This window comes from Lepidochelys kempii, chromosome 10 (assembly GCF_965140285.1).
Source record: "Lepidochelys kempii isolate rLepKem1 chromosome 10, rLepKem1.hap1, whole genome shotgun sequence".
Taxonomy (NCBI): Eukaryota; Metazoa; Chordata; order Testudines; family Cheloniidae; genus Lepidochelys; species Lepidochelys kempii.
In genome coordinates, this window is record NC_136389.1 from 70323988 (window position 1) to 70349110 (window position 25123).

At 51.7% G+C, this 25123-nt stretch overlaps 1 protein-coding gene across 1 annotated transcript; it reads left to right on the forward strand.

The window, feature by feature from the left end:
• Positions 1-9288: 9288 nt before the first annotated feature.
• RLBP1 (retinaldehyde binding protein 1) lies at positions 9289-24744 on the forward strand. The gene is made up of 8 exons (XM_073304156.2): positions 9289-9527; positions 11868-11905; positions 17238-17366; positions 19111-19315; positions 20694-20872; positions 21622-21780; positions 22836-22946; positions 23651-24744. The coding sequence occupies exons 2-8, from the start codon at positions 11894-11896 to the stop codon at positions 23807-23809; spliced, it is 954 nt and encodes a 317-aa protein (XP_073160257.1). The 5' UTR covers positions 9289-9527; positions 11868-11893; the 3' UTR covers positions 23810-24744.
• Positions 24745-25123: the final 379 nt, after the last annotated feature.

Sequence of the window (25123 nt, forward strand, 5' to 3'; positions counted from 1 at the left end):
GTCTGGACCCAGGAAGCTAGACAACAGACACATCTAGTCCCCTAGGGTTCACTGTAAAGATCAAGCACCATTGTCCCACCACCTAGTTAATCGTGCAACATATAGGGAAAACTGAGGCACGCACAGTATTCACACAAAACATTAAGAAAATCCCCCCACTTCATAGAATCATAGAAGATTAGGGTTGGAAGAGACCTCAGGAGGTCATCTAGTCCAACCCCTCTGGTCAAAGCAGGACCAACACCAACTAAATCATCATCACACTTCTTAGCTCTGTTTTGTTCTGAAACAGATTTCTCAAGCTGGGAGATACTAACAATGAGAAACCACATGCTCTGCATTATCATTTCTTTGCAGTGAATTGCTAGGCAACCTTTCCAATTTACTTTAAACATTATAGGGTGGCAAAAGCCATTGTACCTCTATGATCTCTATGCCACAGGAAAAATAAGTCATCACAAAGGAGTTTGTTGCTGACCTGTAACTTTCTTTTATGTGTCTTGAAATCTATTACAGTTCCAAACTAAACAACACTGCTCATAATGTAGGCCCTACAGATAAACAAAGTTGTAGTGATGTGTGCATTCTGATTCAGATTTAATAAGAGTAATTTGAATAAATGTGGCATGCATTAATGGTCAGGATGTCACAGAGATGAAAACTGTATGTTGGGTCATCCTGAAGAGTCTATCAATCCCTGTTCAGGCTGAATAGAAGTGCAGATGCCTTCTAATCCGCTCCTTTCCCCAGCAGTCCCAAGCTGGCTGCCACATATACATATATGCCACAACATGCATTACTTGGTGCTAACAGTGTGTCATTGTGTCCTCATGCAACATCCCAGTGCAACATCCAACCTACACTAATTGTGAAGACTCTGTAAAGATCCCACAAGCTGGTTTCTCAAGCTGAGAGAGGGACCCTGGAGGACCAGGACAGTCCCCTGATCTTTGGGCCAGAGAACCAAATTGCATAAGCCTGACTAATAACGTTAGGTTCACACTGGTACCCAAAGTGGCTGCAGTCCTGCTGTGCAGAAGTGATCTGGGACCTGTTCCCTTAATGAGAGGGATTTGTGTCAGGTAACAAATTGTTACAGTGCAGTGGATCCCACAGGCAGATTCCTTCTCCAAAGTGACTCCTGTATAACTCAGGTAGTTCTCACCTCTAAAAATGAGCAGATCTGGGGTCAGGAAGGAACTGTACCGATGACACTGTAGGATCTTAAGGTAGGCATGGTGGTGAGGCAGCAGGTCCTTTTTCTCTGTGCTTTGAGCTGGGACCCTCCGTCAGGATCAGGTGGATGTATCCATCACAATCATTTTCCTGCAATACAAAGTACTGGGATTGATTCCTTTGAATGGAGGGGAAGCGGAGGTGAGAAGCCTGGACTTGGTGAAAAACAAGCCACAAAAGCTTTTCTTTTCTCTCTGTCCAGGCTTTCCTGCCTCTGCTCCTCTCAGCTGTTTCATGGCAGCTGCAGCCGGCAGAGGGCACTCTAGCACTGAGCTACTTTTCTGAAACAATGGAGCTCTTAAAGAGAAGGCTGATAAAAGCCAACTGAGTTGCAGTGATGCCAGGGCTTCTGCCTTTCCCTGACTCAATCTGCCAGCGACCCCCACCTCCCGCATGAGCCCTAAGCCAGGGAAGGTATCATTGTAGGCAGGTAGTGTATTTAACCCTCAACTCCCAAGATACTGTATATATGCTACTCACCCTCCCCAAAACACCAGTGTTTGCAGTGCCTCTGAGGTCCATCCCACATTCTGTGGACACCGATCAAACATTCGAGGGTCTTTCCTTAGTTACCCTGGGCAGGGCATCACCTTTCCCAGGCATTGCCTTTCTCCCTGATGAGCTCTGAGTCTGCTTGGGTTGGGCTGCAAAACAGATCCTGGTGTGAATAAGGGGAGGGGAAGGTAGCCCAAACCCTCCTTCGTCCTGCCCCAGTGCAAACAGGTCCCAATTGGGCATAGGCTGGTAATTACTGTCAGGAATCCCTCTGGGCCATAAAATATTGTAAGGATGGGCTCTAGTGACCGGTGTGAGGGAGCACAGCACCTCTGTCCCCTACACACCCCCATGCTGTAGGAACAGAGCACTCCAGGCTTGGGTGATGGGCCTGGCTGAACCTGGACCATAGGGACCTGTTAGTTCTACAGACCCACAGGTGTGTGTTGCATGGCAAAACCAGGTCCCCAAAAGCAGTCAGCAGTGTGGTTTTAGTCAGCAAGGGCTTGATTCTGCCATATCTTGCTGCCTGTGTCACCGTTCACACTGTGCAAAGCAAGGGCCCAGAGGGTGTAATGCACTCTCAGTGGAGCGATCAAGGAGAGGATCCTGACTCAGGAGCATTTGACCCCCCATTTGGCACAGGTCTAAATGGTGACACCAGGGGGAGAAGCAGGCCCAAGTCCCCATCACCGATTTTATACATCTGCCTGAAAACAAGGAAGGGAAGGGCAGTGAAGCTTTGGCTGCTCCAGGAGAGGTTCACATGGATTTTGTACCATCAGAAGGCAGCAAACGTTGGCTAAAATAAAAATCTCAGTTCAGCCTCCTGTGATTAGATATTTATTACTCTAATACTTTACCCACATGGGACGTGAATGAGCAATTGGCATCTCTTCACCAGCATTAACAGCCAGGTGACAAAAACCACCCATTATTCTTTCATATTAACTGAAAGACTCATGGTCGAGTCATTTAAGTTCAAATGTGACTGGCTTTAAAATGGTTCTTATCCAATGGGAAATCCTCTCTAGTTTCTGGGGATCACAGAGAAATCAAAAAGCTGTTGTTCTTGTAGGGCCTACACCTGGGATTGGCAACCTTTGGCACGCGGCCCACCAGGGTAAGCCCCCTGGCGGGCCAGGCCAGTTTGTTTACCTGCCGTGTCCCTCGGCCTGCGCCGCTTCCCGCAGCCCCCATTGACCTGGAGCGGTGAATCATGGCCAGTGGGAGCCGCAATCGGCCGAACCTGAGGATGCCAGACTTTGTGCTCCTCTTTGTGGGTCCTACTGGTCATGTGCTGACATTGGGCCTGATCCTGTACTGCTGAAATCCATCAGTAGTTACCATCAACATCAGTGAGCACAGGATCAAGCCTGTTGGTACTGATACTGATTCACAAAACTATCAGCAAACAGATGGAGTTGTGTCCATTCCATGAAGCCCAGGTGAGAGGCAGATTACCACAGAAGGGGAAGGGAGTTTTATTAGCCAAGAGGAAAACTAAAAATAGGCAGGGAAAGGAACCTTATCTCTATAGAATCATGGGGCTAGACTGTGACTCAGACCATGCACCAACACAAGGGAGTAAGAACTCCCCCTTAAGGGAATCCTGGTGGGCTTTCTCCCTAACCAGACATTGCAGGGAATCCCAGGGGCTCTGCCTATTAGGAACTCATTTCTAAAGCCTGCTCCCCAACAGGAAGCCAGAGATCAATTCTCCAGGGGAGGAGAACCTCCTGCAAAGAGCAGAGTCCCAGCTGGGGACAGCAAGCCACACAAACACTGGATATTGTCTGTATAGCACAGTAAATATAAAGTGTGACTATACGGGGCCACTCACACTGCTATGGAAACTCCCTGTGTGGATCAGCTACGGGCCTGACTGTCACCAGCTATGGGTGGGCACACAAGCCACCTGCAAGAAGGTGCTTTGAAGTGCCTGGGCAGGTCCCACATTGCCCAGAGGTCTCCTCTGGAGAAAGAAGTGCCCCTAGATTGTCCTCTGTGAGTATCATACAGGAGCCTTCTGCTACGGTTGAATGGAGGGTGCAGACACATGGAGAGGCCAGAGTAAGGAAGTATGGAGCTGAGGGGCTGACCCTGCACAAAGTTCCCATTCATGATTCTGGGACTTCTGGAAGCCCTCCCTGGCCCCCGCTGCTCTGCACCAGCTGCACTTTCTCTTCTGAGTCTCCCCTCACGTGTGGCTGGGATCAGTCTGTGTAAACTCCTTAAGCAAAAGGAGACAAGGGGCAGCTTTTGTTGCGTGAGGGAGTTTAACCTGTGTTTAAGTAGCCAGGATTTAGTGGAATGATCGGTACACAGAGCAAACATAGAGTTAGGGCTTTTGTAAGCCCTGTGTTAATCAGGGACAGGAGCCACTGAAAAGAGCAACATTGAATGGGGGTTGACTTCTCACCAGCCCACATACTTCAGGGGTCCTCAGCAGGCAGGGATCCAGATGGGTAGCACTCAGGACTCCTGGCAGAGTCTGCTTCACACAACATGCCGCCTGCCCCGTTATCCCCAAAGGATTCCAGGCACGATGCAGCTGAGAGCACTCGACAGTTGCCCTCTGGGTCTGACAGCACCCCAACACCCCTTCCTTCGAGGTTCTTTCTCTGGGGATGGCGGAGGGAACTATCTCTGTTCTTGGGAGCTCAGCAGCACCCTAGTAGTGTCACTGAGGGTCCAGACAAGGATTTTAAATGATATGCATTAAATATACTGCAACACCTGGGATTTCCTGGCTGTCCTTGTGCTTCACTATGACTGTAGAGATAGCATCCAGATTTTCCCCCTGCCACTTGAACTAAAGGAGAATCTCCATTACTTGTTAGCATTATTAGCATCTATGACACACAGCACAGCTCTGACTCCATCCAGGAGCAGGCAGGGGTGCAACATACACACCAGGCCACATGTTACAATGGATTCCAAATCTCTAGCACCTTTCATCTGAAGATCACACTGTGTTTTAGAAGCTTTTATTAAAACCTCAGTCTTGACCCTGGAGAGGTGGGTATGTGTTACTGTCTCCATTTCACATATGGGGAAACTGAGGCACAGAACATGGACATGACTTGTCCAAGATCACACTGCAAATCACTGGCAGAGCCAGGAGGAGAATCTATGAATGTGAGACTCCTAGTACCCCAGCACTGATTACTACAGAACACACCCTCTCCTGTGAAAAACTTCATAGCATCCCCACCATCCACATTCTCTCTCTCCATAACAAAATATGCACATGCACTTTCTAAAGATTGTTTTGGGTCAAATCTGGGTCACAAAGAGACGCTCCTTTCCCTGACACATGGACAGCAACTGGCCGGAGGTGTTCATGTTCCCTGCACGCATGGATGAGGTGGAGGGGCCATTTGTTAACAGAGCTGCTTTGGGGCTCCAGGAAGGTTCATTTAAAACAATCCTTTTCCTTGAGACAAGCCTTGAAAATGCAACTATCAATAAACTGACAGCTTTGAGCGACTGGAACTCGCAGCCTGGCTCCATGCTACAGCAGAGGCTGAGGGACTCACCGGTCCACGCGCCAATGCACTTCTCAGGGGAAATGAGCCTTGAAATCTGAGGCGCATCCCAGAGGATCTTCTCCCTGTCCCTCCCCACAATTCTCCACCCAGCCCTGTGATCATCGTGGGCAGAAACTGGTTCTGTTTGGAGGCAGGCAAATAAACATTGTTTCTAACCAGCCCCAGCATGCCTTGGCCGGCTATGTTCAGGTTCAGAGCGCTGCAAGGGGAACTCCTCTCTTGTACCCCCATTTGTGTCAATAGCTCACATGGGTGAGGCACCCTCCTAGTCCTTACTGCCCAGGAGCAGGAGAGGAGAGGGGCCCAGCTGCTGCTGCCCTGAGCAGGAGTCCTGTATTGACTGCAGCCCAGCCTCAGCCCAGAATCGATAGAGCTTGTACTGGCAGGGAACCTGGAGTCCTGTTCCTCTACCCACCAGGCAGGGGACACTCACTCCCCAACACAGCTACAGAAGTGCTGCAGCAGCCAGGAGAGACCTGCCTCAAGGACCATCCATTAGGACCACTTGGTCTCTCTTGTCTGCTATTCCAGGGAGACCTTGGCCCTTCCCGCCATTTCCCTCTACATCCAGTGGTAGATTGTCTTTTCTTTCCCTCCTCACTTCTCCCACTGCTCTGTGCTTCCACTCAGTACAGCCTCAAACCCCTTAGGAACCACAGCCTCCCGGCATCTCCGAGAGGAAGGAAGGTTGTGTGGGAGTGAGGAGATTTGGGGCCAATTGCCACAGTGTCACTGAGTGACCATGGGCAAGTCACATGATCTCACTGGGCCTCAGCTCCCAGAGCGGGATCCCGACCCAACTCCCAACGTGCATGAGGCTCAGGTACTATAGCGACAATCGCCACAGAAGAGCCAATAAATACAAGACCTATGCAGTGCTAGGGGTCCTGTGGCCCCCTCCTTTCTGCTGTGTCTCGGGGATTCCCAGAGAGAGAGAAGGCTTTCCAGCCACCCCAGCTGCAGGAAGGAGCCCGGTGTTCCCTCATGCAGCCCCTGGTGATACTTGTACTTGCTGCCAGACAGAACAATGCTCATTTTATCATCATCAGCTTCTCCACTCTGACAACCTGCTTGTGAGGGGCTCTGACTGATTCACAGACAAAGCAGCCGCTGGCACCATCGATTGCAAACGGATCACCCAACCGACCACCGTGTACTGGAAATGGACACCGCTCAGTGGGCAGGATGGTGAAACTGGAAGGTGCTTTTCACAGGTCCTGTTAAAGTCAAGAGGGAAACACTCGCCCTTTGAAGCAGGAGAGACTCCCAGGGATCCGGAACCTTCCCAGCCAGTCTCTCTTGTGACTGGATCTGGGGAGCCAACACCTTAGGGAACCCTCCCTGAAGAGCCTCACACATGCACATCCTTGGCTGGGCTTCCCAGAGCAGATATCGTTCCCAGCACTGGCAATATCCCTTAGCATCAGGCATCTTCCTGCTAGCTGGGCTGAGCTGCGGGTGAGAAAGGAGTAGGGGATGCTCCAGACATTTTAGTGTGGGCAAGGTGTAGCATTAGAGCCTACAATGGGAACTGTGCACCCGCAGATGCTAGAGTTTCAAATCCCTGGCTGGTGGAATATCAAACTGTAGTGATTTTGGCAGAAGCCCATTCCTCCCCCACCTCTCCCCAGGCCTGCCCCCATCCCGAGTCATGTGTCTCCTTCCTTCCTCCTTCCCAGCAGGGTTTCAATTCCGTTTGCAGTGCAACGATATGGAATTCAAATCCTTAAATCCCAGCAGTGTTACAAAACATGCCTTGTGTAAAACCCTTCATTCCTGCACCGGCCACTTTCCCAGAGCTCCCCTCAGAAACCTCCTTCAGAATAAGAGCCTGGTTAAGAGTGAGTGGTTCTCAATGGGCCCTTGTATTCACTTACCTTGTTCCCAAGGATGAAGTGTCCTTCAAGGGGAAGTTAGACCCTCCTCTTATTAAAGGGAGAAGAGATTTTTGTCCACAGCAGCACTAGCTGTGAAAGGACCTCAAGATATGGAAAGATGCAGAGTCCTTAGCACGAATTAATACAAAGTTGGCTAGCAACCCAAGGAGAGGGCTTCCAACTGCGTTGCCACTCACCCACTTGCTCACAGAACCCTCTGACTGGGTGCCAGAGCTCTGAGTTCAGAGTTCAAGTGGGACCATCATACCCTTCCCCTCGCCCCCAGCTGACATGAGAAAAGCCTGAGGTATGCCCAGTGATCACTGAAATCAAGTTCTCCATTCAAAAGGCTGATTTGGCAAGAGTCCTCACATTCAGCTCTGAGAATTATTTGGGAAAGAGAGGTCAGGTGGGAGATCTCTGGGCTCCATTGGAATTTCATCCTCAGAGATCTCCTGGCTAGGGAGCAGAGACCGAGGAACTGCCAATAGGACATGCCCATAGACGGCTGGAATTCAGTCAGCTCCAGAATGCACCCTACTGCTTTTGACATGGGCCAGAAACATTATGGGCATGTTAATGAACTGTCCTTGGGAAAGTCCCAAGGGGCAGCCATTTGGGAGTGAGGGTCAAACCAGAATCGGCCTCATTTTACAGCAAGATCTTGGTGGGTCTTGGAGTTCTTGGTCAATGTAGCTGGTTGGGGAGTCTGACAACACAAGGAAAAGGAGGGCCCACCCCATCACAGCTAAAAACTGAAGCTTGGTGCATGGGAGAGGGAACCCACTGCAGCCCAAGTACATGAGAAACCAGGAGGCCCTTTTAGAAGTGAACAAGTCAGAGAGGGTTACCTTTGTCCAACTGAACAAAGCGGATGAAGAGGCACCATTATCCAGCCTACCCTGGGCCCAAAGCCTCCCTGAAGTCAGCTGAGTTACCCAAGCCCGGAATCTGGGCCTGTCCCCTCTTCATATGTCTACACATTTGGAAGAGGTTCCAAAGTCCTTTTTTAGTGGATTGATTTCAGGTTCCAAAGGTTACTACTAAGAGCCTTCACCTGAGATCCCCAGGTACAAGCTGGCCCCAGGGCAGAGTGTATTTACCTTGGTGATCTCTCTTTGTTCAGTTGCAGTTAGATTGCCTCCTGTGAGCAATGTTACTGTCTTGCCTTTGGCAATGAACATCATTAAAGGCTGCCTCTGTTCCAAGTCTATAGTTGTACCCCAGAGGCACTGTGCACCAAGGCTGGGATATTTGGTAATTACTAACTCGGTGCCTGCACTGTAATGCTCCACAGCGAGAGGGAAGGGTTGCATCCACAGTTCACTCTCTCTGCATTTGCACCAGGGTAATTTACAAATTCTAACCACATTTTAATTTAAAAAAAGAAACGAACACCACAGAGCAGCTGTGCATTGCTCATCCTCGCTGGCAGACACACTTGGCCCAGCCAAGGCCTCAGGATGGGATAGCGGTGGAGTGGGGGTGCTGTAGGTGAGGTGCATTGGTAGAGCTGTGCATGTGGGAACCTGTGCTGGACCAGCAAGGGGTGTGCAGGTTGGGGTGGAGGAGCTGCAGAGCTGTGTGGGGCAGGCTGCCCAGCACCTCCATGCACTCTGCTAGTTCTGTTCCCTGGGGCCAGCTCCTCATGCTTTCCTGACCAAATTCCCTTGCAAATTCTAACAGCTAATGCATCTGTGAGCCCAAGGGCAGGGCTTGGGAGCAACCTGGTGATTGCCTTTATCCCTGGGCACCTGGGTGGGAGTAGGGATGAGCCAGAGCATGGAGGACACAAACATACCCAGTACCCTGCCCCCCTCCATCCCTCCCACCCAGCCCCCTTAGCCTCTATTCAGTGATCGCTGTCATGGAGCCATGTCTCTCTGCATTAGAGGACACAGAGGGAGTTTTTGCAGGAGCGGGGAGTGGCACTCTGCCCACTTCCTCTGCACCCACTCCCCTTTCCACACTGCCGAACGCTAATGAGCAAGGCCCAGTTACACAATAAGAAGCTTTTATGCTTCACTAATCGGCCCAAGATCCCACTGGCTCCCCCCTCTCTCCGCCCCCTCCCCCGCAAGCCAAGAGGCCACTTGCTCTCCCCCTCCCACTCCTCATCTGCCTTTTGTATTTTTTAATGGGGTCTCTTGCCTGTTTTGAGCGGACTTAATTAAAAAGCCGCTGTGAGTGATGCCTTGTGACGGCCTAATCCCAACCCGGTGACTCTACAAAGCTTTCGCCTGGGTTTCTCCCTTCTCCACTCCGGCTCTGCTCACTCCCTCGCTGTCTGTGTCAGGTCTCCTCTCCACTGCCCCCCAACTGCGCACGCTGACCCCTCCAGGACGGTTTGGCTTCTCGCAGCCCGGTAAGTATTCGGGACTCTGTGGCTCAGGCTCGTAGTAACAGAGATGTTAAACCAGGCCCCCTACCTGCTCCTGGGGGCCAACCCAGGATTGGTCCCTACAGCCAGTTCTCCAGGGCTTAGTCCAGTTGTAGTTTGAAATGCCCTGAGCAAGACGCTCCCCTTCCTTCCCTTCCCAGCCTGATAAACAACGGGCAGGGGGAAAGCACTGTAATGGACTGAGTGGCTTTAAACAGGAGTGGATCTAAACAGCTCTAGAGAGACTGGCTTCACTGACAGGAGGGACTGGGGGTCCTACAGGATGGAGAGCCCCATGCAGTGCTGCTGCCAACCTGCCAGTCTCCCTCCTGCAGCAGAAGCTGCTCAGAGGAGCTTGGCGGAGACCTTCATGTTTGCAGCTCATCCTCCCTCTTGTGTGTTGACAAACAGCCACCTTTAGTGGCTGACCATCTGGGCTGCTCATTAGTGCTTAAGTTACCTGCAGCTGCTCCTGGGAGCTTTGGGAACAGGGCATTTGGGTTCTCAAGAGGGAAGGTCTGTTTCTCCATTCAGAACTCTCCCTGCTGGTTCTTCCCAGGCAATATGATAGCCTCCGTAACACCACCTCTTGTCCCGCTGTGGAAATGGATCTGACTTTCCAAAAAAGGACTTGAATGTCAAGTCAAGCAGAAACATCAACCCACCTCCGGGAGGGAACAGGGAGCTGGGCAACAAGCATGATGAAAGGAGTCCTACTGTCTGTGGGTGGAAGTTGATCAAGGAGAATTATTTTCTGTCTGGTGCATTCAAACAGGATCCTTCACAGCTAGGATTTGGGCAATAAGGGGGAACAGATGCATCTGCCTGTCAGAGGATTGAGGAACCTCTACCTGAAAAAGTGGATCATGCATGGAAGAGATGCTATGTTTTTTTGCTGTCCAGTGGTTTGAGGTCCAAGAACAGAGCTGAGTGAAGGGCTCAGGATGGGAATAGCAGGAGGTTCAGCAGTTCAGGATCCAGGTGCACTGGCAGCACTGTGTAGGGTACTCCAGAACTGAAATACCTGCTTGTCAATGGGGGATGAAATGATTCCTAGATAGAGGAGCAAGTTCTTCTCCCACTTATACTTGTGCAGCCCCAGCAAAGTCAAGAAGTAGGTCCATAGTTTGGAAAGCACTCTGGGTCCTTTGGGATTAAGAGCTTGATAGAAATAGAACGTATTGTTGCTCTTCATAAAACTTCAGGCAGGTCTGGAGAGCTGCTCTCACAACAAAAGCATGAACTCAAGATACCGCTTCAGATTACAGTAGGGGCTTCTGTGCATTCCTCTTCATGTCCCTGCAAAGACTCTTGCGGACCAGCTGTAACCCTTGAATTAGAGAACAGGGAGCCATGGAGTCAAGTAGAGAATTAGAAGTGGGAAGGCACCTTTCTGGGAATTGTCCAACCCTACTAGGCAATGCTGGCAGCACAAGACATTAGATCGGCCATCCTGGAAAGACTCTTCTAGCTTTATGGAGGCACCACAGAGCTGCGTGAAACCTCCACCAGAAACCTCTCTCGGACAATCTGACTTTCTTCTTAGTGTATGCAAAACGTAGCTCAGGTGGATTCATCACCAAATTTGGTCCGCTGGTTGTATCATTAGCTTCCCCAGCCCAGGCCGACTACTGACGGGGAGCAAGACATGAACGCTGATCCATGCCCCGTCTAACCTTCATCAGGTGCCTCTGGCTTAGAGTATTCCACAGCCAAAGTGACTCTCACCAGATCCTTTATGGACTGGTTGCCAGATGAAATTCTCAGCTGGCTCCATGCACTGGTACCAGCTGTGCTGCATGGAATCCCTCCATCTGCTTCCTGACCACAATGGAACTAGGTGTTTCTGTCTTCCATGAATGAACAAGATAGAACTTAACTGACTGAGCTCAGGGGGTCTGTGGTGATGCCCACTGAGACCTCCTTATTGCTCAGAATACAGTTTGCCAAAACCCCAGATAGGAGCTGGGAGTCCTCAGCATCCCTGAAAAATCAGTCCCCAGGAGTCAGAATAAAGACACCCAAATTGCAAGGCTATTTTGGCAAATGTTAACCTTAATATTTATAAAACCGCTTGAGTTCCATGGACAGAAGGTGGCATTAATTATCTGAATTAAGTGAAGGGGAGAGCTGGGCATCTGATGGCGAATCCCATTTACATCCCATCTCCAGACAAATTCTCCACCCCTTCTCCTGACTCCTGGAGAGCAAGTGGGGTGAGTTCAGGCCAGGGCACAGCTTCCTGGCTGGTGCTGGGGCAGGGGAAAGCTTTAGAAATGCTTCCCCAGCTAGTGTTAATGTGGGATTCTTCCTTGTCTCTTTCAGTGTCCAGTGGACGATAAGGAAGCAGCATGTCTGCAATAGTGAGTACTTCCATTGTTCAGTTCTGCACCGTCCCCTCCCCTGCACTAACAGGGAACTCGGGCCAAGAATGGGCCATTGCTCTCCATTCACTCACAGAGCTGGGGAAAGCCAGCTGAGCTGTAAACATTCCTTTTCCAAAGTGCCAGGCCCAGGTGATGTGCACAACAACCTCACTCCCCAGTTTCTCAGCCAGCTGGGGGCGGGGATATAAGGTTGGCAGTCAGGTTGGCTCAGCATTGATGTTAATGTGCACACACACAAACTGATGCTATTCTGAATGGTCAGGGCAGTGATCTAGTGGCTTGCCATGCAGGTATTTACACAGTGTTCGCTGCACCAATCGTGAGCTCACACGCAATGGAAGCTATCGAAATATCTTAGTGCAGTAGAGTGCAACATCTAGCAGGCTGGAAAAGTCCCACTGGCTGGCATCCTGCTGCAGTGACTGTGTGAGAACATGCTGTCTGCCTAGGTGCCTTTCAGGCCCATTTCTTTTCCTACTTTACAGCCTACAGCTCCAGCCATCAGGAAGCTCAGTTCCTTAGAATCATAGAATATCAGGGTTGGAAGGGACCTCAGGAGGTCATCTAGTCCAACCCCCTGCTCAAAGCAGGACCAATCCCCAACTAAATCATCCAAGCCAGGGCTTTGTCAAGCCTGACATTAAAAACCTCTAAGGAAGGAGATTCCACCACCTCCCTAAGTAACGCATTCCAGTGCTTCACCATCCTCCTAGTGAAAAAGTTTTTCCTAATATGCAACCTAAACCTCCCCCACTGCAACTTGAGACCATTACTCCTCGTTCTGTCATCTGCTACCACTGAGAACAGTCTAGATCCATCCTCTTTGGAACCTCCTTTCAGGTAGTTGAAAGCAGCTATCAAATCCCGCCTCATTCTTCTCTTCCACAGACTAAACAATCCCAGTTCCCTCAGCCTCTCCTCATAACTCATGTGTTCCAGTCCCCTAATCATTTTTGTTGCCCTCCGCTGAACGCTTTCCAATTTTTCCACATCCTTCTTGTAGTGTGGGGCCCAAAACTGGACACAGTACTCCAGATGAGGCCTCACCAATGTCGAATAGAGGGGAACGATCACATCCCTCTATCTACTGGCAATGCCCCTACTTATACATCCCAAAATGCCATTGGCCTTCTTGGCAACAAGGGCACACTGTTGACTCATATCCAGCTTCTCATCCACTGTAACCCCTAGGTCCTTTCTGCAGAACTGCTGGCCTAGCCATTCGGTCCCTAGTCTGTAGCGGTGCATTGGATTCTTCTGTCCTAAGTGCAGGACTCTGCACTTGTCCTTGTTGAACCTCATCAGATTTCTTTTGGCTCAATCCTCTAATTTGTCTAGGTCCCTCTGTATCCTATCCCTACCCTCCAGTGTATCTACCGCTCCTCCTAGTTTAGTGTCATCTGCAAACTTGCTTAGGGTGCAATCCATGCCATCCTCCAGATCATTAATGAAGATATTGAAGAAAACTGGCCTCAGAACCGACCCTTTGGGCACTCCACTTGATACCAGCTGCCAAGTAGACATGGAGCGATTGATCAGTACTCTTTGAGCCTGACAATCTAGCCAGCTTTCTATCCACCTTATAGTCCATTCATCCAGCCCATATTTCTTTAACTTGCTGGCAATAATACTGTGGGAGACCGTGTCAAAAGCTTTGCTAAAGTCAAGGAACAACACGTCCACTGCTTTCCCCTCATCCACAGAACCAGTTATCTCATCATAGAAGGCAATTAGATTAGTCAGGCATGACTTGCCCTTGGTGAATCCATGCTGACTATTCCTGATCACTTTCCTCTCCTCTAAGTGCTTCAGAATTGATTCCTTGAGGACCTGCTCCATGATTTTTCTAGGGACTGAGGTGAGGCTGACTGGCCTGTAGTTCCCAGGATCCTCCTTCTTCCCTTTTTTAAAGATGGGCACTACATTAGCCTTTTTCCAGTCATCCAGGACCTCCCCTGAGCTCCATGAGTTTTCAAAGATAATGGCCAATCGCTCTGCAGTCACATCCGCCAACTCCTTTAGCACTCTCAGATGCAGCGCATCTGGCCCCATGGACTTTTGCTCGTCCAGCTTTTCTAAATAGTCCCTAACCACTTCTTTCTCCACAGAGGGCTGGTCACCTCCTCCCCATGCTGTGCTTCCCAGTGCAGTAGTCTGGGAGCTGATCTTGTTCGTGAAGACAGAGGCAAAAAAAGCACTGAGTACATTAGCTTTTTCCACATTCTATGACACTAGGTTGTCTCCCTCATTCAGTAAGGGGCCCACACTTTCCTTGACTTTCTTCTTGTTGCTAACATACCTGAAGAAACCCTTCTTGTTACTCGTAACATCTCTTGCTAGCTGCAACTCCAAGTGTGATTTGGTCTTCCTGATATCACTCCTGCATGCCTGAGCAATATTTTTATACTCCTCCCTGGTCATTTGTCCAATCTTCCACTTCTTGTAAGCTTCTTTTTTGTGTTTAAGATCAGCAAGGATTTCACTGTTAAGCCAAGCTGGTCACCTACCATATTTACTATTCTTTCTACACATCGGGATTGTTTGTCCCTGCAACCTCAATAAGGATTCTTTAAAATACAGCCAGCTCTCCTGGACTCCTTTCCCCTTCATGTTATTCTCCCAGGGGATCCTGCCCATCAGTTCCCTGAGGTTGTCAAAGTCTGTTTTTCTGAAGTCCAGGGTCCGTATTCTGCTGCTCTCCTTTCTTCCTTGTGTCAGGATCCTGAACTCGACCATCGCATGGTCACTGTCTCCCAGGTTCCCATCCACTTTTGCTTCCCCTACTAATTCTTCTCGGTTTGTGAGCAGCAGGTCAAGAAGAGCTCTGCCCCTAGTTGGTTCCTCCAGCACTTGCACCAGGAAATTGTCCCCTACACTTTCCAAAAACTTCCTGGATTGTCTGTGCACTGCTGTATTTCTCTCCCAGCAGATATCAGGGTGATTGAAGTCTCCCATGAGAACCAGGACCTGCGATCTAGTAACTTCTGTTAGTTGCCAGAAGAAAGCCTCGTCCACCTCATCCTCCTGATCCGGTGGTCTATAGCAGACTCCCACCACGACATCACCCTTGTTGCTCACACCTCTAAACTTAATCCAGAGACACTCAGGTTTTTCTGCAGTTTCATACAGGAGCTCTGAGCAGTCATACTGCTCTCTTACATACAATGCAACGCCCCCACCTTTTCTGCCCTGTCTGTCCTTCCTGAACAGTTTATATCCATCCATGACAGTACTCCAGTCATGTGAGTTATCCCACCAAGTCTCTGTTATTCCAATCACATCATAATTCCTTGACTGTGCCAGGACTTCCAGTTCTCCCTGCTTGTTTCCCAGGCTTCTTGCATTTGTGTATAGGCACTTGAGATAACTTACTGTTTGTCTTGCTTTCTTAGTATGAGGCAGGAGCCCTCCCCTCTCCCGCTCTCCTGCTCCTGCTTCCTCCCAGTATCCCACTTCCCCACTTACCTCAGGGCTTTGGTCTCCTTCCCCCGGTGAACCTAGTTTAAAGCCCTCCTCACTAGGTTAGCCAGCCTGCTTGCAAAGATGCTCTTCCCTCTCTTCATAAGGTGGAGCCCATTTCTGCCTAGCACTCCTCCTTCTTGGAACACCATCCCATGGTCAAAGAATCCAAAGCCTTCTCTCCGACACCACCTGTGTAGCCATTCATTGACTTCCACGATTCGACGGTCTCTGCCTAGGCCTTTTCCTTCCACAGGGAGGATGGACGAGAACACCACTTGCACCTCAAACTCCTTTATCCTTCTTCCCAGAGCCATGCAGTCCGCAGTGATCCGCCCAAGGTCATTCTTGTCAGTATCATTGGTGCCCACGTGGAGAAGCAGGAAGGGGTTGCGATCCGAGGGCTTGATGAGTCTCTGCAGTCTCTCCGTCACATCGTGAATCCTAGCTCCTGGCAAGCAGCAGACTTCCCGGTTTTCCTGGTTGGGGCAGCAGATAGATCACTCAGTCCCCCTGAGGAGAGAGTCCCCGACCACCACCACCCGCCTCCTTCTCTTGGGAGCGGTGGTCGTGGAACTCCATCCCTAGGACAGTGCATCTCATGCCTTCCAATCGGCAGAGTCTCCTTCTGTTCCTTTCCCTCAGTTTCCACGATATGCATCTGAGGAAGTGAGCTGTAGCTCACGAAAGCTTATGCTCTAATAAATTGGTTAGTCTCTAAGGTGCCACAAGTACTCCTTTTCTTTTTTCCCTCAGATGTATCATCTAGTCCACTCTCTGCATTAGTACCCGTGGAGAGAACATGAAAACGGTTGCTTACCTGTGTCTGCGTTGCTGGTACATGGACACTCCCCTTTCTTCTTCTGGAGGTCACACGCTGCCAAATTCCTTCCCCTGCTTCCCTCCAACCCTAATCACTTCTCCCATCCTCCTGCCTTCCTCTCCCCCACACTTCCTGGGTGTCACCAGCACCTTCTGTTTCCCGAGTTAACAGTCAGACCCCCACCCCCATTCTCCATAGAGCTGGAAAAGGACAGAAGGGGACACTTTTGGGTGGCAGCACTACCAAGTCTCTCATAGCTGGCCATGTGTGTTCTCTGAGCAGTTCCTGTGGCTCACGGTGAGACAGCAAGGACCACGTTTCCTCAGGGTTTCCTCAAAGGCACCCACAAAATCGCACCATGCCATTTGCCCAGGTGATCGCATGGGTTAATGGGGGATTTGTGTGCACAGAGTAAAGGCATTTGCCAACCTCATGATCTTGAAGGCGTCTTTCAAATATAAACTAGATTTATTCTGTCAGCCCACGATAAGTGCAGGAGCCAAAACACAATGGCAGAGGGAACCTTCTCCCTGTCCAACCCTGACACAGGTCCCATTGCAACCTCTTTCCCCATATAAACCAGAACCAAGACCTGACACTTCTTACAGTCTGAGGGAGCCGTCCCCCTGCTGACCCCAATACAGACCCCATTACCTCCCCCAGCCCAACAGAGCCCTCCCTCTGCTGACCCCAACACGAACTCCATTACCTCCCCCAGCCTGAGGGAGCCCTCCCTCTGCTGAGCCCAATATGGACCCCATTACTTCCCCTAGCCTGAGGGAGCCCTCCCCTTGCTAACGCCAACACGGACCCCATTACCTCCCCCAGCCCAAGGGAGCCCCCCCGCGACTCCCATGGCGACCCTGTTACTTTTGCTGAATAAGTCAGCGCAGGGAGCTGGCATCTCATGTGTTGCCGTGGGCACAGTAGGCATCTCTGCTCTCAGGGCTCACTGCATGAACAGCCCCAGCCTGGGCCTGGCGAGCCTGGCAATGTCTTCTCATCGAGCTGTGGTTTTGGTCCCAGACTGGAACGTTCCGGATCGTCTCCGAGGAGGAGCAAGCCCTTCGCACCAAACTCGAGCGACTCACCACTAAGGACCATGGCCCCATCTTCGGAAAGTGTGACAAGGTCCCCCCACACACCGTTCAGAAGGTGAGAGCCGCAGCATGGGAGAGGTTCAGGAAAGCCAGGCCCACGGGGAGGTCACATACCAGGGGGTGGGGAGCAAGTGAGAGGGCAGGAGGTACCAAGGAGATGGGAACAGGACGGATTTTCCTTTGAACCATCTGAGGCTGAGCCTCTGCCCCTGCTCGTCGTCCCCTGCTACCTATCAATGTTCCCAGACCCACATTGCTCCCATTACTCAGACAAGACCCTAGTCATTCCCCACCTCCACGAGGCCGCTGACCATGCTGGCCACTAGATGCCACTGAGCACCCAGCCGGGGCTGAGTGCCTTTCTCTGGCTGGCCGGGCTGTATACAATATATTCGCATGGTTGCCTCTTCCTCTGGGGTTTGTACCCCACCCCTCTGCCACTTGGCTGCCTGCTAATGAGGCTCCTCAGGCTCCTTGCCAGGAGCCCCCGCTGGTTAGCGGAGCACAGGGAGAGATGGTTGTCTGGGGAGGGGCTTTAACCCCATCCCTGCCAGGGGATACATGCAACCCCTTTGCGGTGTTTCTGGGCAGTGTGAACAGGCTGCCCCGCACAAACGAACCCATCGGATAGTGAGAGAGGAGGGGACAAGTGTATGGGGGAGGCAGGTGGCTAAGTCTTAGCCACAAGGAGGCAGAGGGGAGGTGTAATAGAGGAAGGGGATAAGGCTTAGTTGTGGGGTGTAGGATGTGTCCCCTCCAGCAGAGTGAGGAAGGGGATTAATCTGCTCTGATCTCAGAGGAAACCTCTCCAATGGATCCTTTGTCTGAGGGAGCAGGTCTGGAAGCTTCCTCACAGGAGCCTCATTTAAGGATGAGAGACGGACACCAAGCCCCTACAGTTACACTGGCACAGCTGCCCTCCTCCATAATCTGGGTCTCGAGGAGCGATGTGGCCAACAGCTCACAGGCCAACTCACAGAGAACAGGCCAGGCGATGACATGGAATCTGCCAAGCAAGGCAGAGACACCGTCCCAAATCCTCCATCCCAGAGCAGAGCCAAGGTCTGCCGGACTGGAGAGCAACACTGCTCTAACCAGCACGGGGCCACACAGGCAAATGGGGAGCAGACGTCTTTGCGCAATCTGACAATACTCAAGAAAGGGGAGTAATGAGAGCAGGGGGGGGTGTGGGGAGGTACAAGGCAGGCTGGAGGGGAATCAGCAGGGCAGGGTGGAATCCCGAGACTGGGACAGCAGAGATGTGGGGCTGCGAAGGTGCTTTAAGGCAGGCCTGAGGTGCCATGGAAACCCATTTGGCTAGATTAGGTTAATCAGAAGGGCATTCAAAGAGCAGCGAGGGGAGAGTCTGCACAGCTGGACTCTGCTCTGCCTGGCTGCGGCCAGTTATCCATTTCATGAGCAGTACCTTAGCCCCTCACTAATGTCAAACCTAAAACCGCCTCTTGGTGCTCAGGCATCTGAAGCTAACTCCTCTTGCAGCTGCTACTAATGCAGGTGATGAGTCAGTCCCTCATGGGAGGCTTGGAGGCCTGACAGAGCCCCTGGGCCTAGGGTGACTGCACAGGCTGGCAGGCCTGGTCTCTCCTGCAGCTGAAGCAGGAGAGCCTGGGGGCCAGTAAAGCAGCAGTAAATGGCACATGAAGTCTTTAGCAGGGGCCCGCGCCACGGGGGCAGGAGACCCTGTGTTCTGGCCGTGCAGTCCTGGGTCCGGGAGCCTTGCTCCCTCTCAGCAGTGCTACTGCTGCATCAGGCGCCCATCTCCTTCCACCCTGCCCTAGGCAAAGGACGAGCTGAATGAGACAGAGGAGAAGCGGGAGTCGGCCTTGAAGGAGCTCCGGGAGCTGGTGCGTGAGAGAGGCAGCGGGGGCGAGGAGGTGTGCAAGGCAGTGGCGGAGAAGGTGACAGGAAAGGATGACTCCTTCTTCCTTCGCTTCATCCGCGCCCGCAAGTTCGACGTCAACAGAGCTTATGACCTACTGAAAGGTGGAGCACTCCCTTCCTCTCCACTAACCTTCCCTAGTCCCCAAGCTGGGGGAAGGGCACCCCTGCTCATGTGGGCAGATCCATATCCCCCTTTCATCAACAGTAGCCCATGTCCCACCCCAGGCCTGCAGTCAAGTAAGACATAGGGCTCCATGCAGCATCCATCCCCACCGTCTTACACCCTGCGGAGTGGGGCTGATGTCCCCATTTGCCCCAGTGTATCCTGCTGCTGCCAGGGTCCAGGTGTAAGAATGATGTAAGGGGAGAAGATAAGAGGTGGGCGAAAGGACTGGAGGTTGTGGGGCAAGCAGATGATGCCAGAGGGGCAGGTGAGGCCAGTGTGGGGCAGGCAGGAGCAGTGAGGTGCTCAGCTCCTCTGGGAGCTCTTGCCCTAGGATTCCAACAGGCAGTGACAACTGAAGCATCTCTGTGTGCTGACCTGCCGAGACAGGTTGGGGTGGAGGGAAGGGGGAGATGGAAAGGTGGCCCCAGACTGAGGTGGCCACAAAGGCCTTGGCTCTGGCTCCAGGCTCCTTTGTTTCTGTGTCTGGGATAACGAGGCCGTAATTAGTGGCAGTGGATTGGAAGATAAGCAGAAGCCGCTGGCAAGGGAGGCATTTTGTCCACTGGCATTTTCCCAGGGCGAGTTTCCTCATTTCATGCCTGACAGCCTTTAATGGCTACAGGATGCCAGGAAAAGTGGGGCTGGGGGCGGGGCTGGCTATGGGAGAGTGCAGCGAGTCACCCAGCAGCGGAGGAACGAAACAACCTACACCATCAAAATCACTGATCAGGCTCCCGAGACTGAGGAGGGACATGGGGGTGCCAGCTAGGGCTCTCGAGATGAGATGGGGTAATATGCTGCCAGGGAAGGACAACTGTGGCTCCCAGTTGGGGAGAGCTGTGATGTGCCAGGCTGGAGCAGGTTTTTAGCTGTGTTGGTCTCAAACCGGGTACCTTCAAGATCCTTGAGTACCAAGCAGGAAAGAAGGGTAACGTTCTGTGCTGGGTGGTACTTCTGAATCTCATCTGAGTGGAGTGTGGCGCTGCCCTGACCGCAGCTAGTAGATTCCCCTTTGCCCCGTGGAGTACCATTCACTTGTGCAGCGAGTTTAGGGTGCTCCAACCTCTTGTGGCTGACATGAACCAGGCCTGTCTGGAGCTCTGGGTGTGGGCCTTTGTGCAGTCCAAAACCACACCTTATTCTGCATTGGGAACACACAAGATCCAGCAGCAGCTAGAACCAGACTCCTTGGCCCTTCACTCATCGCAGTGCAAGCTGCTTGCGGGTAGGGCCTGGTCCTGGCGCTGACATCGGGGAAGGGAATTTGTTCTCATCCCGGACCTTGGCATACGCTCTCTCTCTTGCTGACTCCAGGCTATGTAAACTTCCGCCAGCAGTACCCAGAGCTCTTTGATAACCTGACGCCCGAGGCCGTGCGCAGCACCATCGAGGCTGGCTACCCCGGCATCCTGGCCAGCAGGGACAAATACGGCCGAGTGGTGATGCTCTTCAACATTGAGAACTGGGACTACGAAGAGATCACTTTTGACGAGGTCAGCTCTGCTGTGCTGCTCGGACATGTCAGAGCTCCACTCCCCATGCACTCCCAGGGGTATCTGATCCCGGGCTCCTCTTTCCCTCAGTTAGAGCAGGGGGTCCCACCCCTCCCATTCTGGGGATCAAGGTCTAAGCAAAGCTATTTCCCCCAGGCTTGATGTTACTAAGTAATATCTCTGCTTGCATGGCTAGAGCATGTTCCAGCCCAAGGGAACCCTGAACACACTCCACAGGCCATAAGAAGCAGGTGTCACAGTGCTAACAACACTTAGAATTCAGATAGCACGTTTCATCAGCAGAACTCGGAGTATTTTACAAAGCAAGGTCACTATTGCTATCCCCATTATACAGAGAGGGGAAGGGATCTGCCCAAACACACTCAGCAGGTGAGACGAGTCTACACTGTGTAACTTACACGTTCTCTTGACCCATCTTGATTCATATGGTACCCAATTGTATTTATGGGAATCGCTCATGTAGCACTGAAATGCACCAGCCTCTAGGGTGGAACGGGGCAGCTATTTAACAGCACACAGCAACACCGCATAATGTGGATAAGAAGTGAGGCAGAAACCTGGAGAATTCAGGCAGGCAGAATATCATTGGCAGAGCTGGAACTGGAACAGGATGTTGAGGATAACACTCTGATTCTGGGGAAATATGCTAGGGGATTCATAATGGCTGGACCTGGCCAGGCCCTTGCACTTGCATGTTAATGACCTCTGTCTCTCTTCCTCTGGCTCAGATTCTTCGTGCATATTGCGTTATCTTAGAGAAGCTGCTGGAGAACGAAGAGACCCAGATCAACGGACTCTGCATCATTGAGAACTTCAAGGGCTTCACCATGCAGCAGGCGTCTGGCATCAAACCCTCCGAACTCAAGAAGATGGTGGATATGCTGCAGGTGAAGCTATCCCTCTGCTACCCCCATGTAGGCAATGAGAGGGGGATACAGGCTTAGGTTGCCCATAGGAGATGGGACTCAAAGCAGTGGCAAACGAACCCTGTGGAATCTGCAGGGCCATGAGGCGTTCACCTGGCCCAAGGAGGGGATAAGCCAAGGATAGCAGCACTCAGGTATTTTAGGTATAGAAAATGCCTTTATGTAGACAGGTACGACTGTACTAGTAAAATCCATACTGGAGCTCTCATCATTCAGTACTGGCTCCCTGCAGGGACTACACTGGGCAGCCAAGAGTCGCTGACTGATGCAAACATCCTTGCTGAAAGCAGCACATTGCAGAGGGAGGATGAAGCCAGAAATGGTACCCTAAGTCATTGGTTCATTAGAAGTTCATAATTCCTGTGAAGATGCAACTCCACCTAGCAGACATGGCATTCCCTGGGCTGCTCTTTGCCCTGCTTGGCAGTGCAAGCGTGGTTGGCATCATTCTGCAAGACCATCTTCTCATGCCCTCAGCCCCACCAAAAAGTTACTTCTGAAAGTGAAGTCACCATCCCCTACTGTGTTTGCTGGCTGATGTCCTGTCCCATGCACAAGGTTCATCCCCACCATTCCCCGCATTGAGATACTAGTTGGGCCGGACAAAGATTCCCACCCAGAATTTGGCTGATCCTGTGCTCTTGGAATAAGACCAAAGAGAGGGGGCTCCGGCAGCTCCTGCCAGGAGAACTAGATTGTAGGGAGGTATTTCTCCTGTGGACCTTGAGGTGCTACTGCTGCCTAGCAACACCTTAGCACACAATTGGCTTTGCACGGTGGCAGAAGAGGATGCACAGTAGTAGGGTAACACAAAAGGGCCCTCAAGATGGTTGCAAGAAGTGGGGTTTTAACAGAGAATGGGGTGATGGGAAAAGGAGGAGAGGAGGAAAGAAATAGCCCATCTCCGGTGACTTTTTCCACCTATGCCACGGCTGCCTTGCCCCGCCTGCATACTGCTTTCTTGGCATGCCCACGCTGCCCATGTAACACTCTTTGTATGGGTTTGGGATCTGTAGGACTCCTTCCCAGCTCGATTCAAGGCTATTCACTTCATCCACCAGCCTTGGTATTTCACCACCACCTACAACGTGGTCAAACCTTTCCTGAAGAGCAAACTCCTGGAGAGGGTGAGTGTGGGGGAAGGGCCAGCATGAACTGTCCTTGCAGATGTAGAGAGGGGTGGGACCAGGGAACACAAAGGCTCTGACCCAAATCAGGACAAAGCAAAGAAAACCCAAGGGATAAAGTGATGTCTTTTGCTTCTCTGCCTAATGGCTTCTCTGCTCCTGGGTGGACTCTGCTGATGCCAGTCTGCCAGACAATGAGAGAAACGCAGTCAATGGCTAAATGGATAAACATGCTCAAACCTGGTTTATCGACCTCCCATTGAGCTGAAGTGTTGCCCATAGTTAGGGTTTTACTGAGCTCTTCCCAGCAATGCCAGGGTGCAGGAGCTGCCAGGTATGCACAGACAGGGTCCTGTAGGAAAATGGGTCGAACACGGAGGCGTGTATGAAGTGGTGGGGGCACCTGCTCACTGCATTTGGCTCACCATGCCCAGGTGGATGACAGTGCTAAGATCACCCCCGCTGCTGTTTCATTTGGGGACCAGCTGGGAAGATAAACTTGCAGTGCCCCTCAAGGAAGAGCTGTTTGGGCGGCTCATGGTTAGTCCGCTGAGGGCCTACGCCAGCCATCCAACTGGCATCATCTGGCTTCCTCAGGACTGGGGCATGCTGTCTAGGAGGATGTGCTCCCCTTTGTGTGTCTGAAAGCCCCTGAGCTCGTGGCTGTGCTCAGCTCTGTGTCCCTCCTTCCCATCTCACTCCAGGTCTTTGTGCATGGGGAGGAGCTGGAGTCCTTCTACCAGGAGATCGATGCTGACATCCTGCCAGCAGATTTTGGTGGCAACCTGCCCAAATATGATGGCAAAGCCATTGCTGAGAAGCTTTTTGGGCCTCAGATCGAGGCTGAAGACACGGCTCTATAAAGCAGATCCCCTCCCTGCTTCCCTACACAATAGGACTAGAGGTGGCCCTTTAACTACCCCCTTACTGTAGCATTGATCGCATGACCGCTTGTGATGATAAACTCTGGGTGCGTACCTCCACGCATGCTCTTTACCCATCCAAACTCCCACAAGGCAGCAGGGCCTGCTGCCCTGAGTCTTGGGAAGGATCTTCTCTCTCTCCAGTTGTCCATCAGGGAAAGCAACCCATAAATGGCCTGCTCCATAGTACGCCCTGAAACTGCTAGGAGAGGACAGAGCAGCAACTGAATGGGGAAAGAGAGGGTCAGGCTGCTTAGAAGAGGCAATCAGAACTACCACTGCTTAACCCCTCCCCTCACCTGAACACTGGACCATGGCTGCTCCCCTGCTAGCCTCCAGCCTGGGTAGGGTAGTGGTTGCAAAGGGCCTGCCTTTCCTTGTGCTTGCTGGCCTGGTTTGTGAGGGTGAGAGGCAGTGGGAAAGCAGATCTCTAAGGCCAGTATTTGCCCATCCAAAGCAGCGTACTTGGAGGCCTCGCTAGTGACAGGTGGCTACAGCTGAGGAAGGGAAGCAGTGTGGCGGGAAAGCAGTAGGACAGGCCCTGGTAGTGGAGAGAGAGAGCGCCGAGCATCACGTGCAACTGTGTGGATGACACAGCCAGAGTCCATCATCGCAGGAGAGCCCCAAGAAGTGCTGTTTGAAATATGTACACAGAGAAATAAAGTGCTCAACAGCTGGGATGCTTTGGGTCCCTTTGCATTGGAGGGGCAGGGACTGCACATAAATGGGCCGAGGAGTGTCATTGATGGCCAGGAAGAGGCTAGATGCACTGGTGTTTCTAAGGGTTGGTGAAAGGTTGTGCCCAGAAGGAGAGGATGCAGATATCACTCCACCTTCCTCCAGTGATGCCAGGGGAGCTGGTGCAGCAGAAGGGACACAGGCTGCCTCAGGAACAGCCAGTGGAACGTCCTTGATGCTAGCACCCCCACCAGTGGTGCTGACAGCCCTTCTCACTGGAGAGGCCAAGGCTGGAATGTGCCATGGAGCCCGAGCTCCCTATTCTCCCTTCTCCAGCAGACTACTAAGAGTCTTAATCATGGGCCCTTTGACTTCATTGGCCTCCAGGCAACAAGCACAAGAGGAGCCCGAAGAGAGTCGTGGCTTGGAGAAAAGCTAGTTTCTCTCTGTCCAAAGGCTTCATAGTCACCCTCTAACAGTTAAGCTGTGGCTATAGCCCAATCCCTCTTTCCTTCCCTCCTCCCATTCTCAGCTCTCCAGCTACACACCAGTACCCTTAATTTGCAGGGGCCCATT

What these genes read in the sequence shown, in the direction of transcription:
- RLBP1 (XM_073304156.2), top strand. An exon ending in AGCTTATGACCTACTGAAAG is followed by an intron (nt 19,316 to 20,693) that starts GTGGAGCACTCC and finishes TGCTGACTCCAG; the next exon opens with GCTATGTAAACTTCCGCCAG. An exon ending in AGATGGTGGATATGCTGCAG is followed by an intron (nt 21,781 to 22,835) that starts GTGAAGCTATCC and finishes TGGGATCTGTAG; the next exon opens with GACTCCTTCCCAGCTCGATT.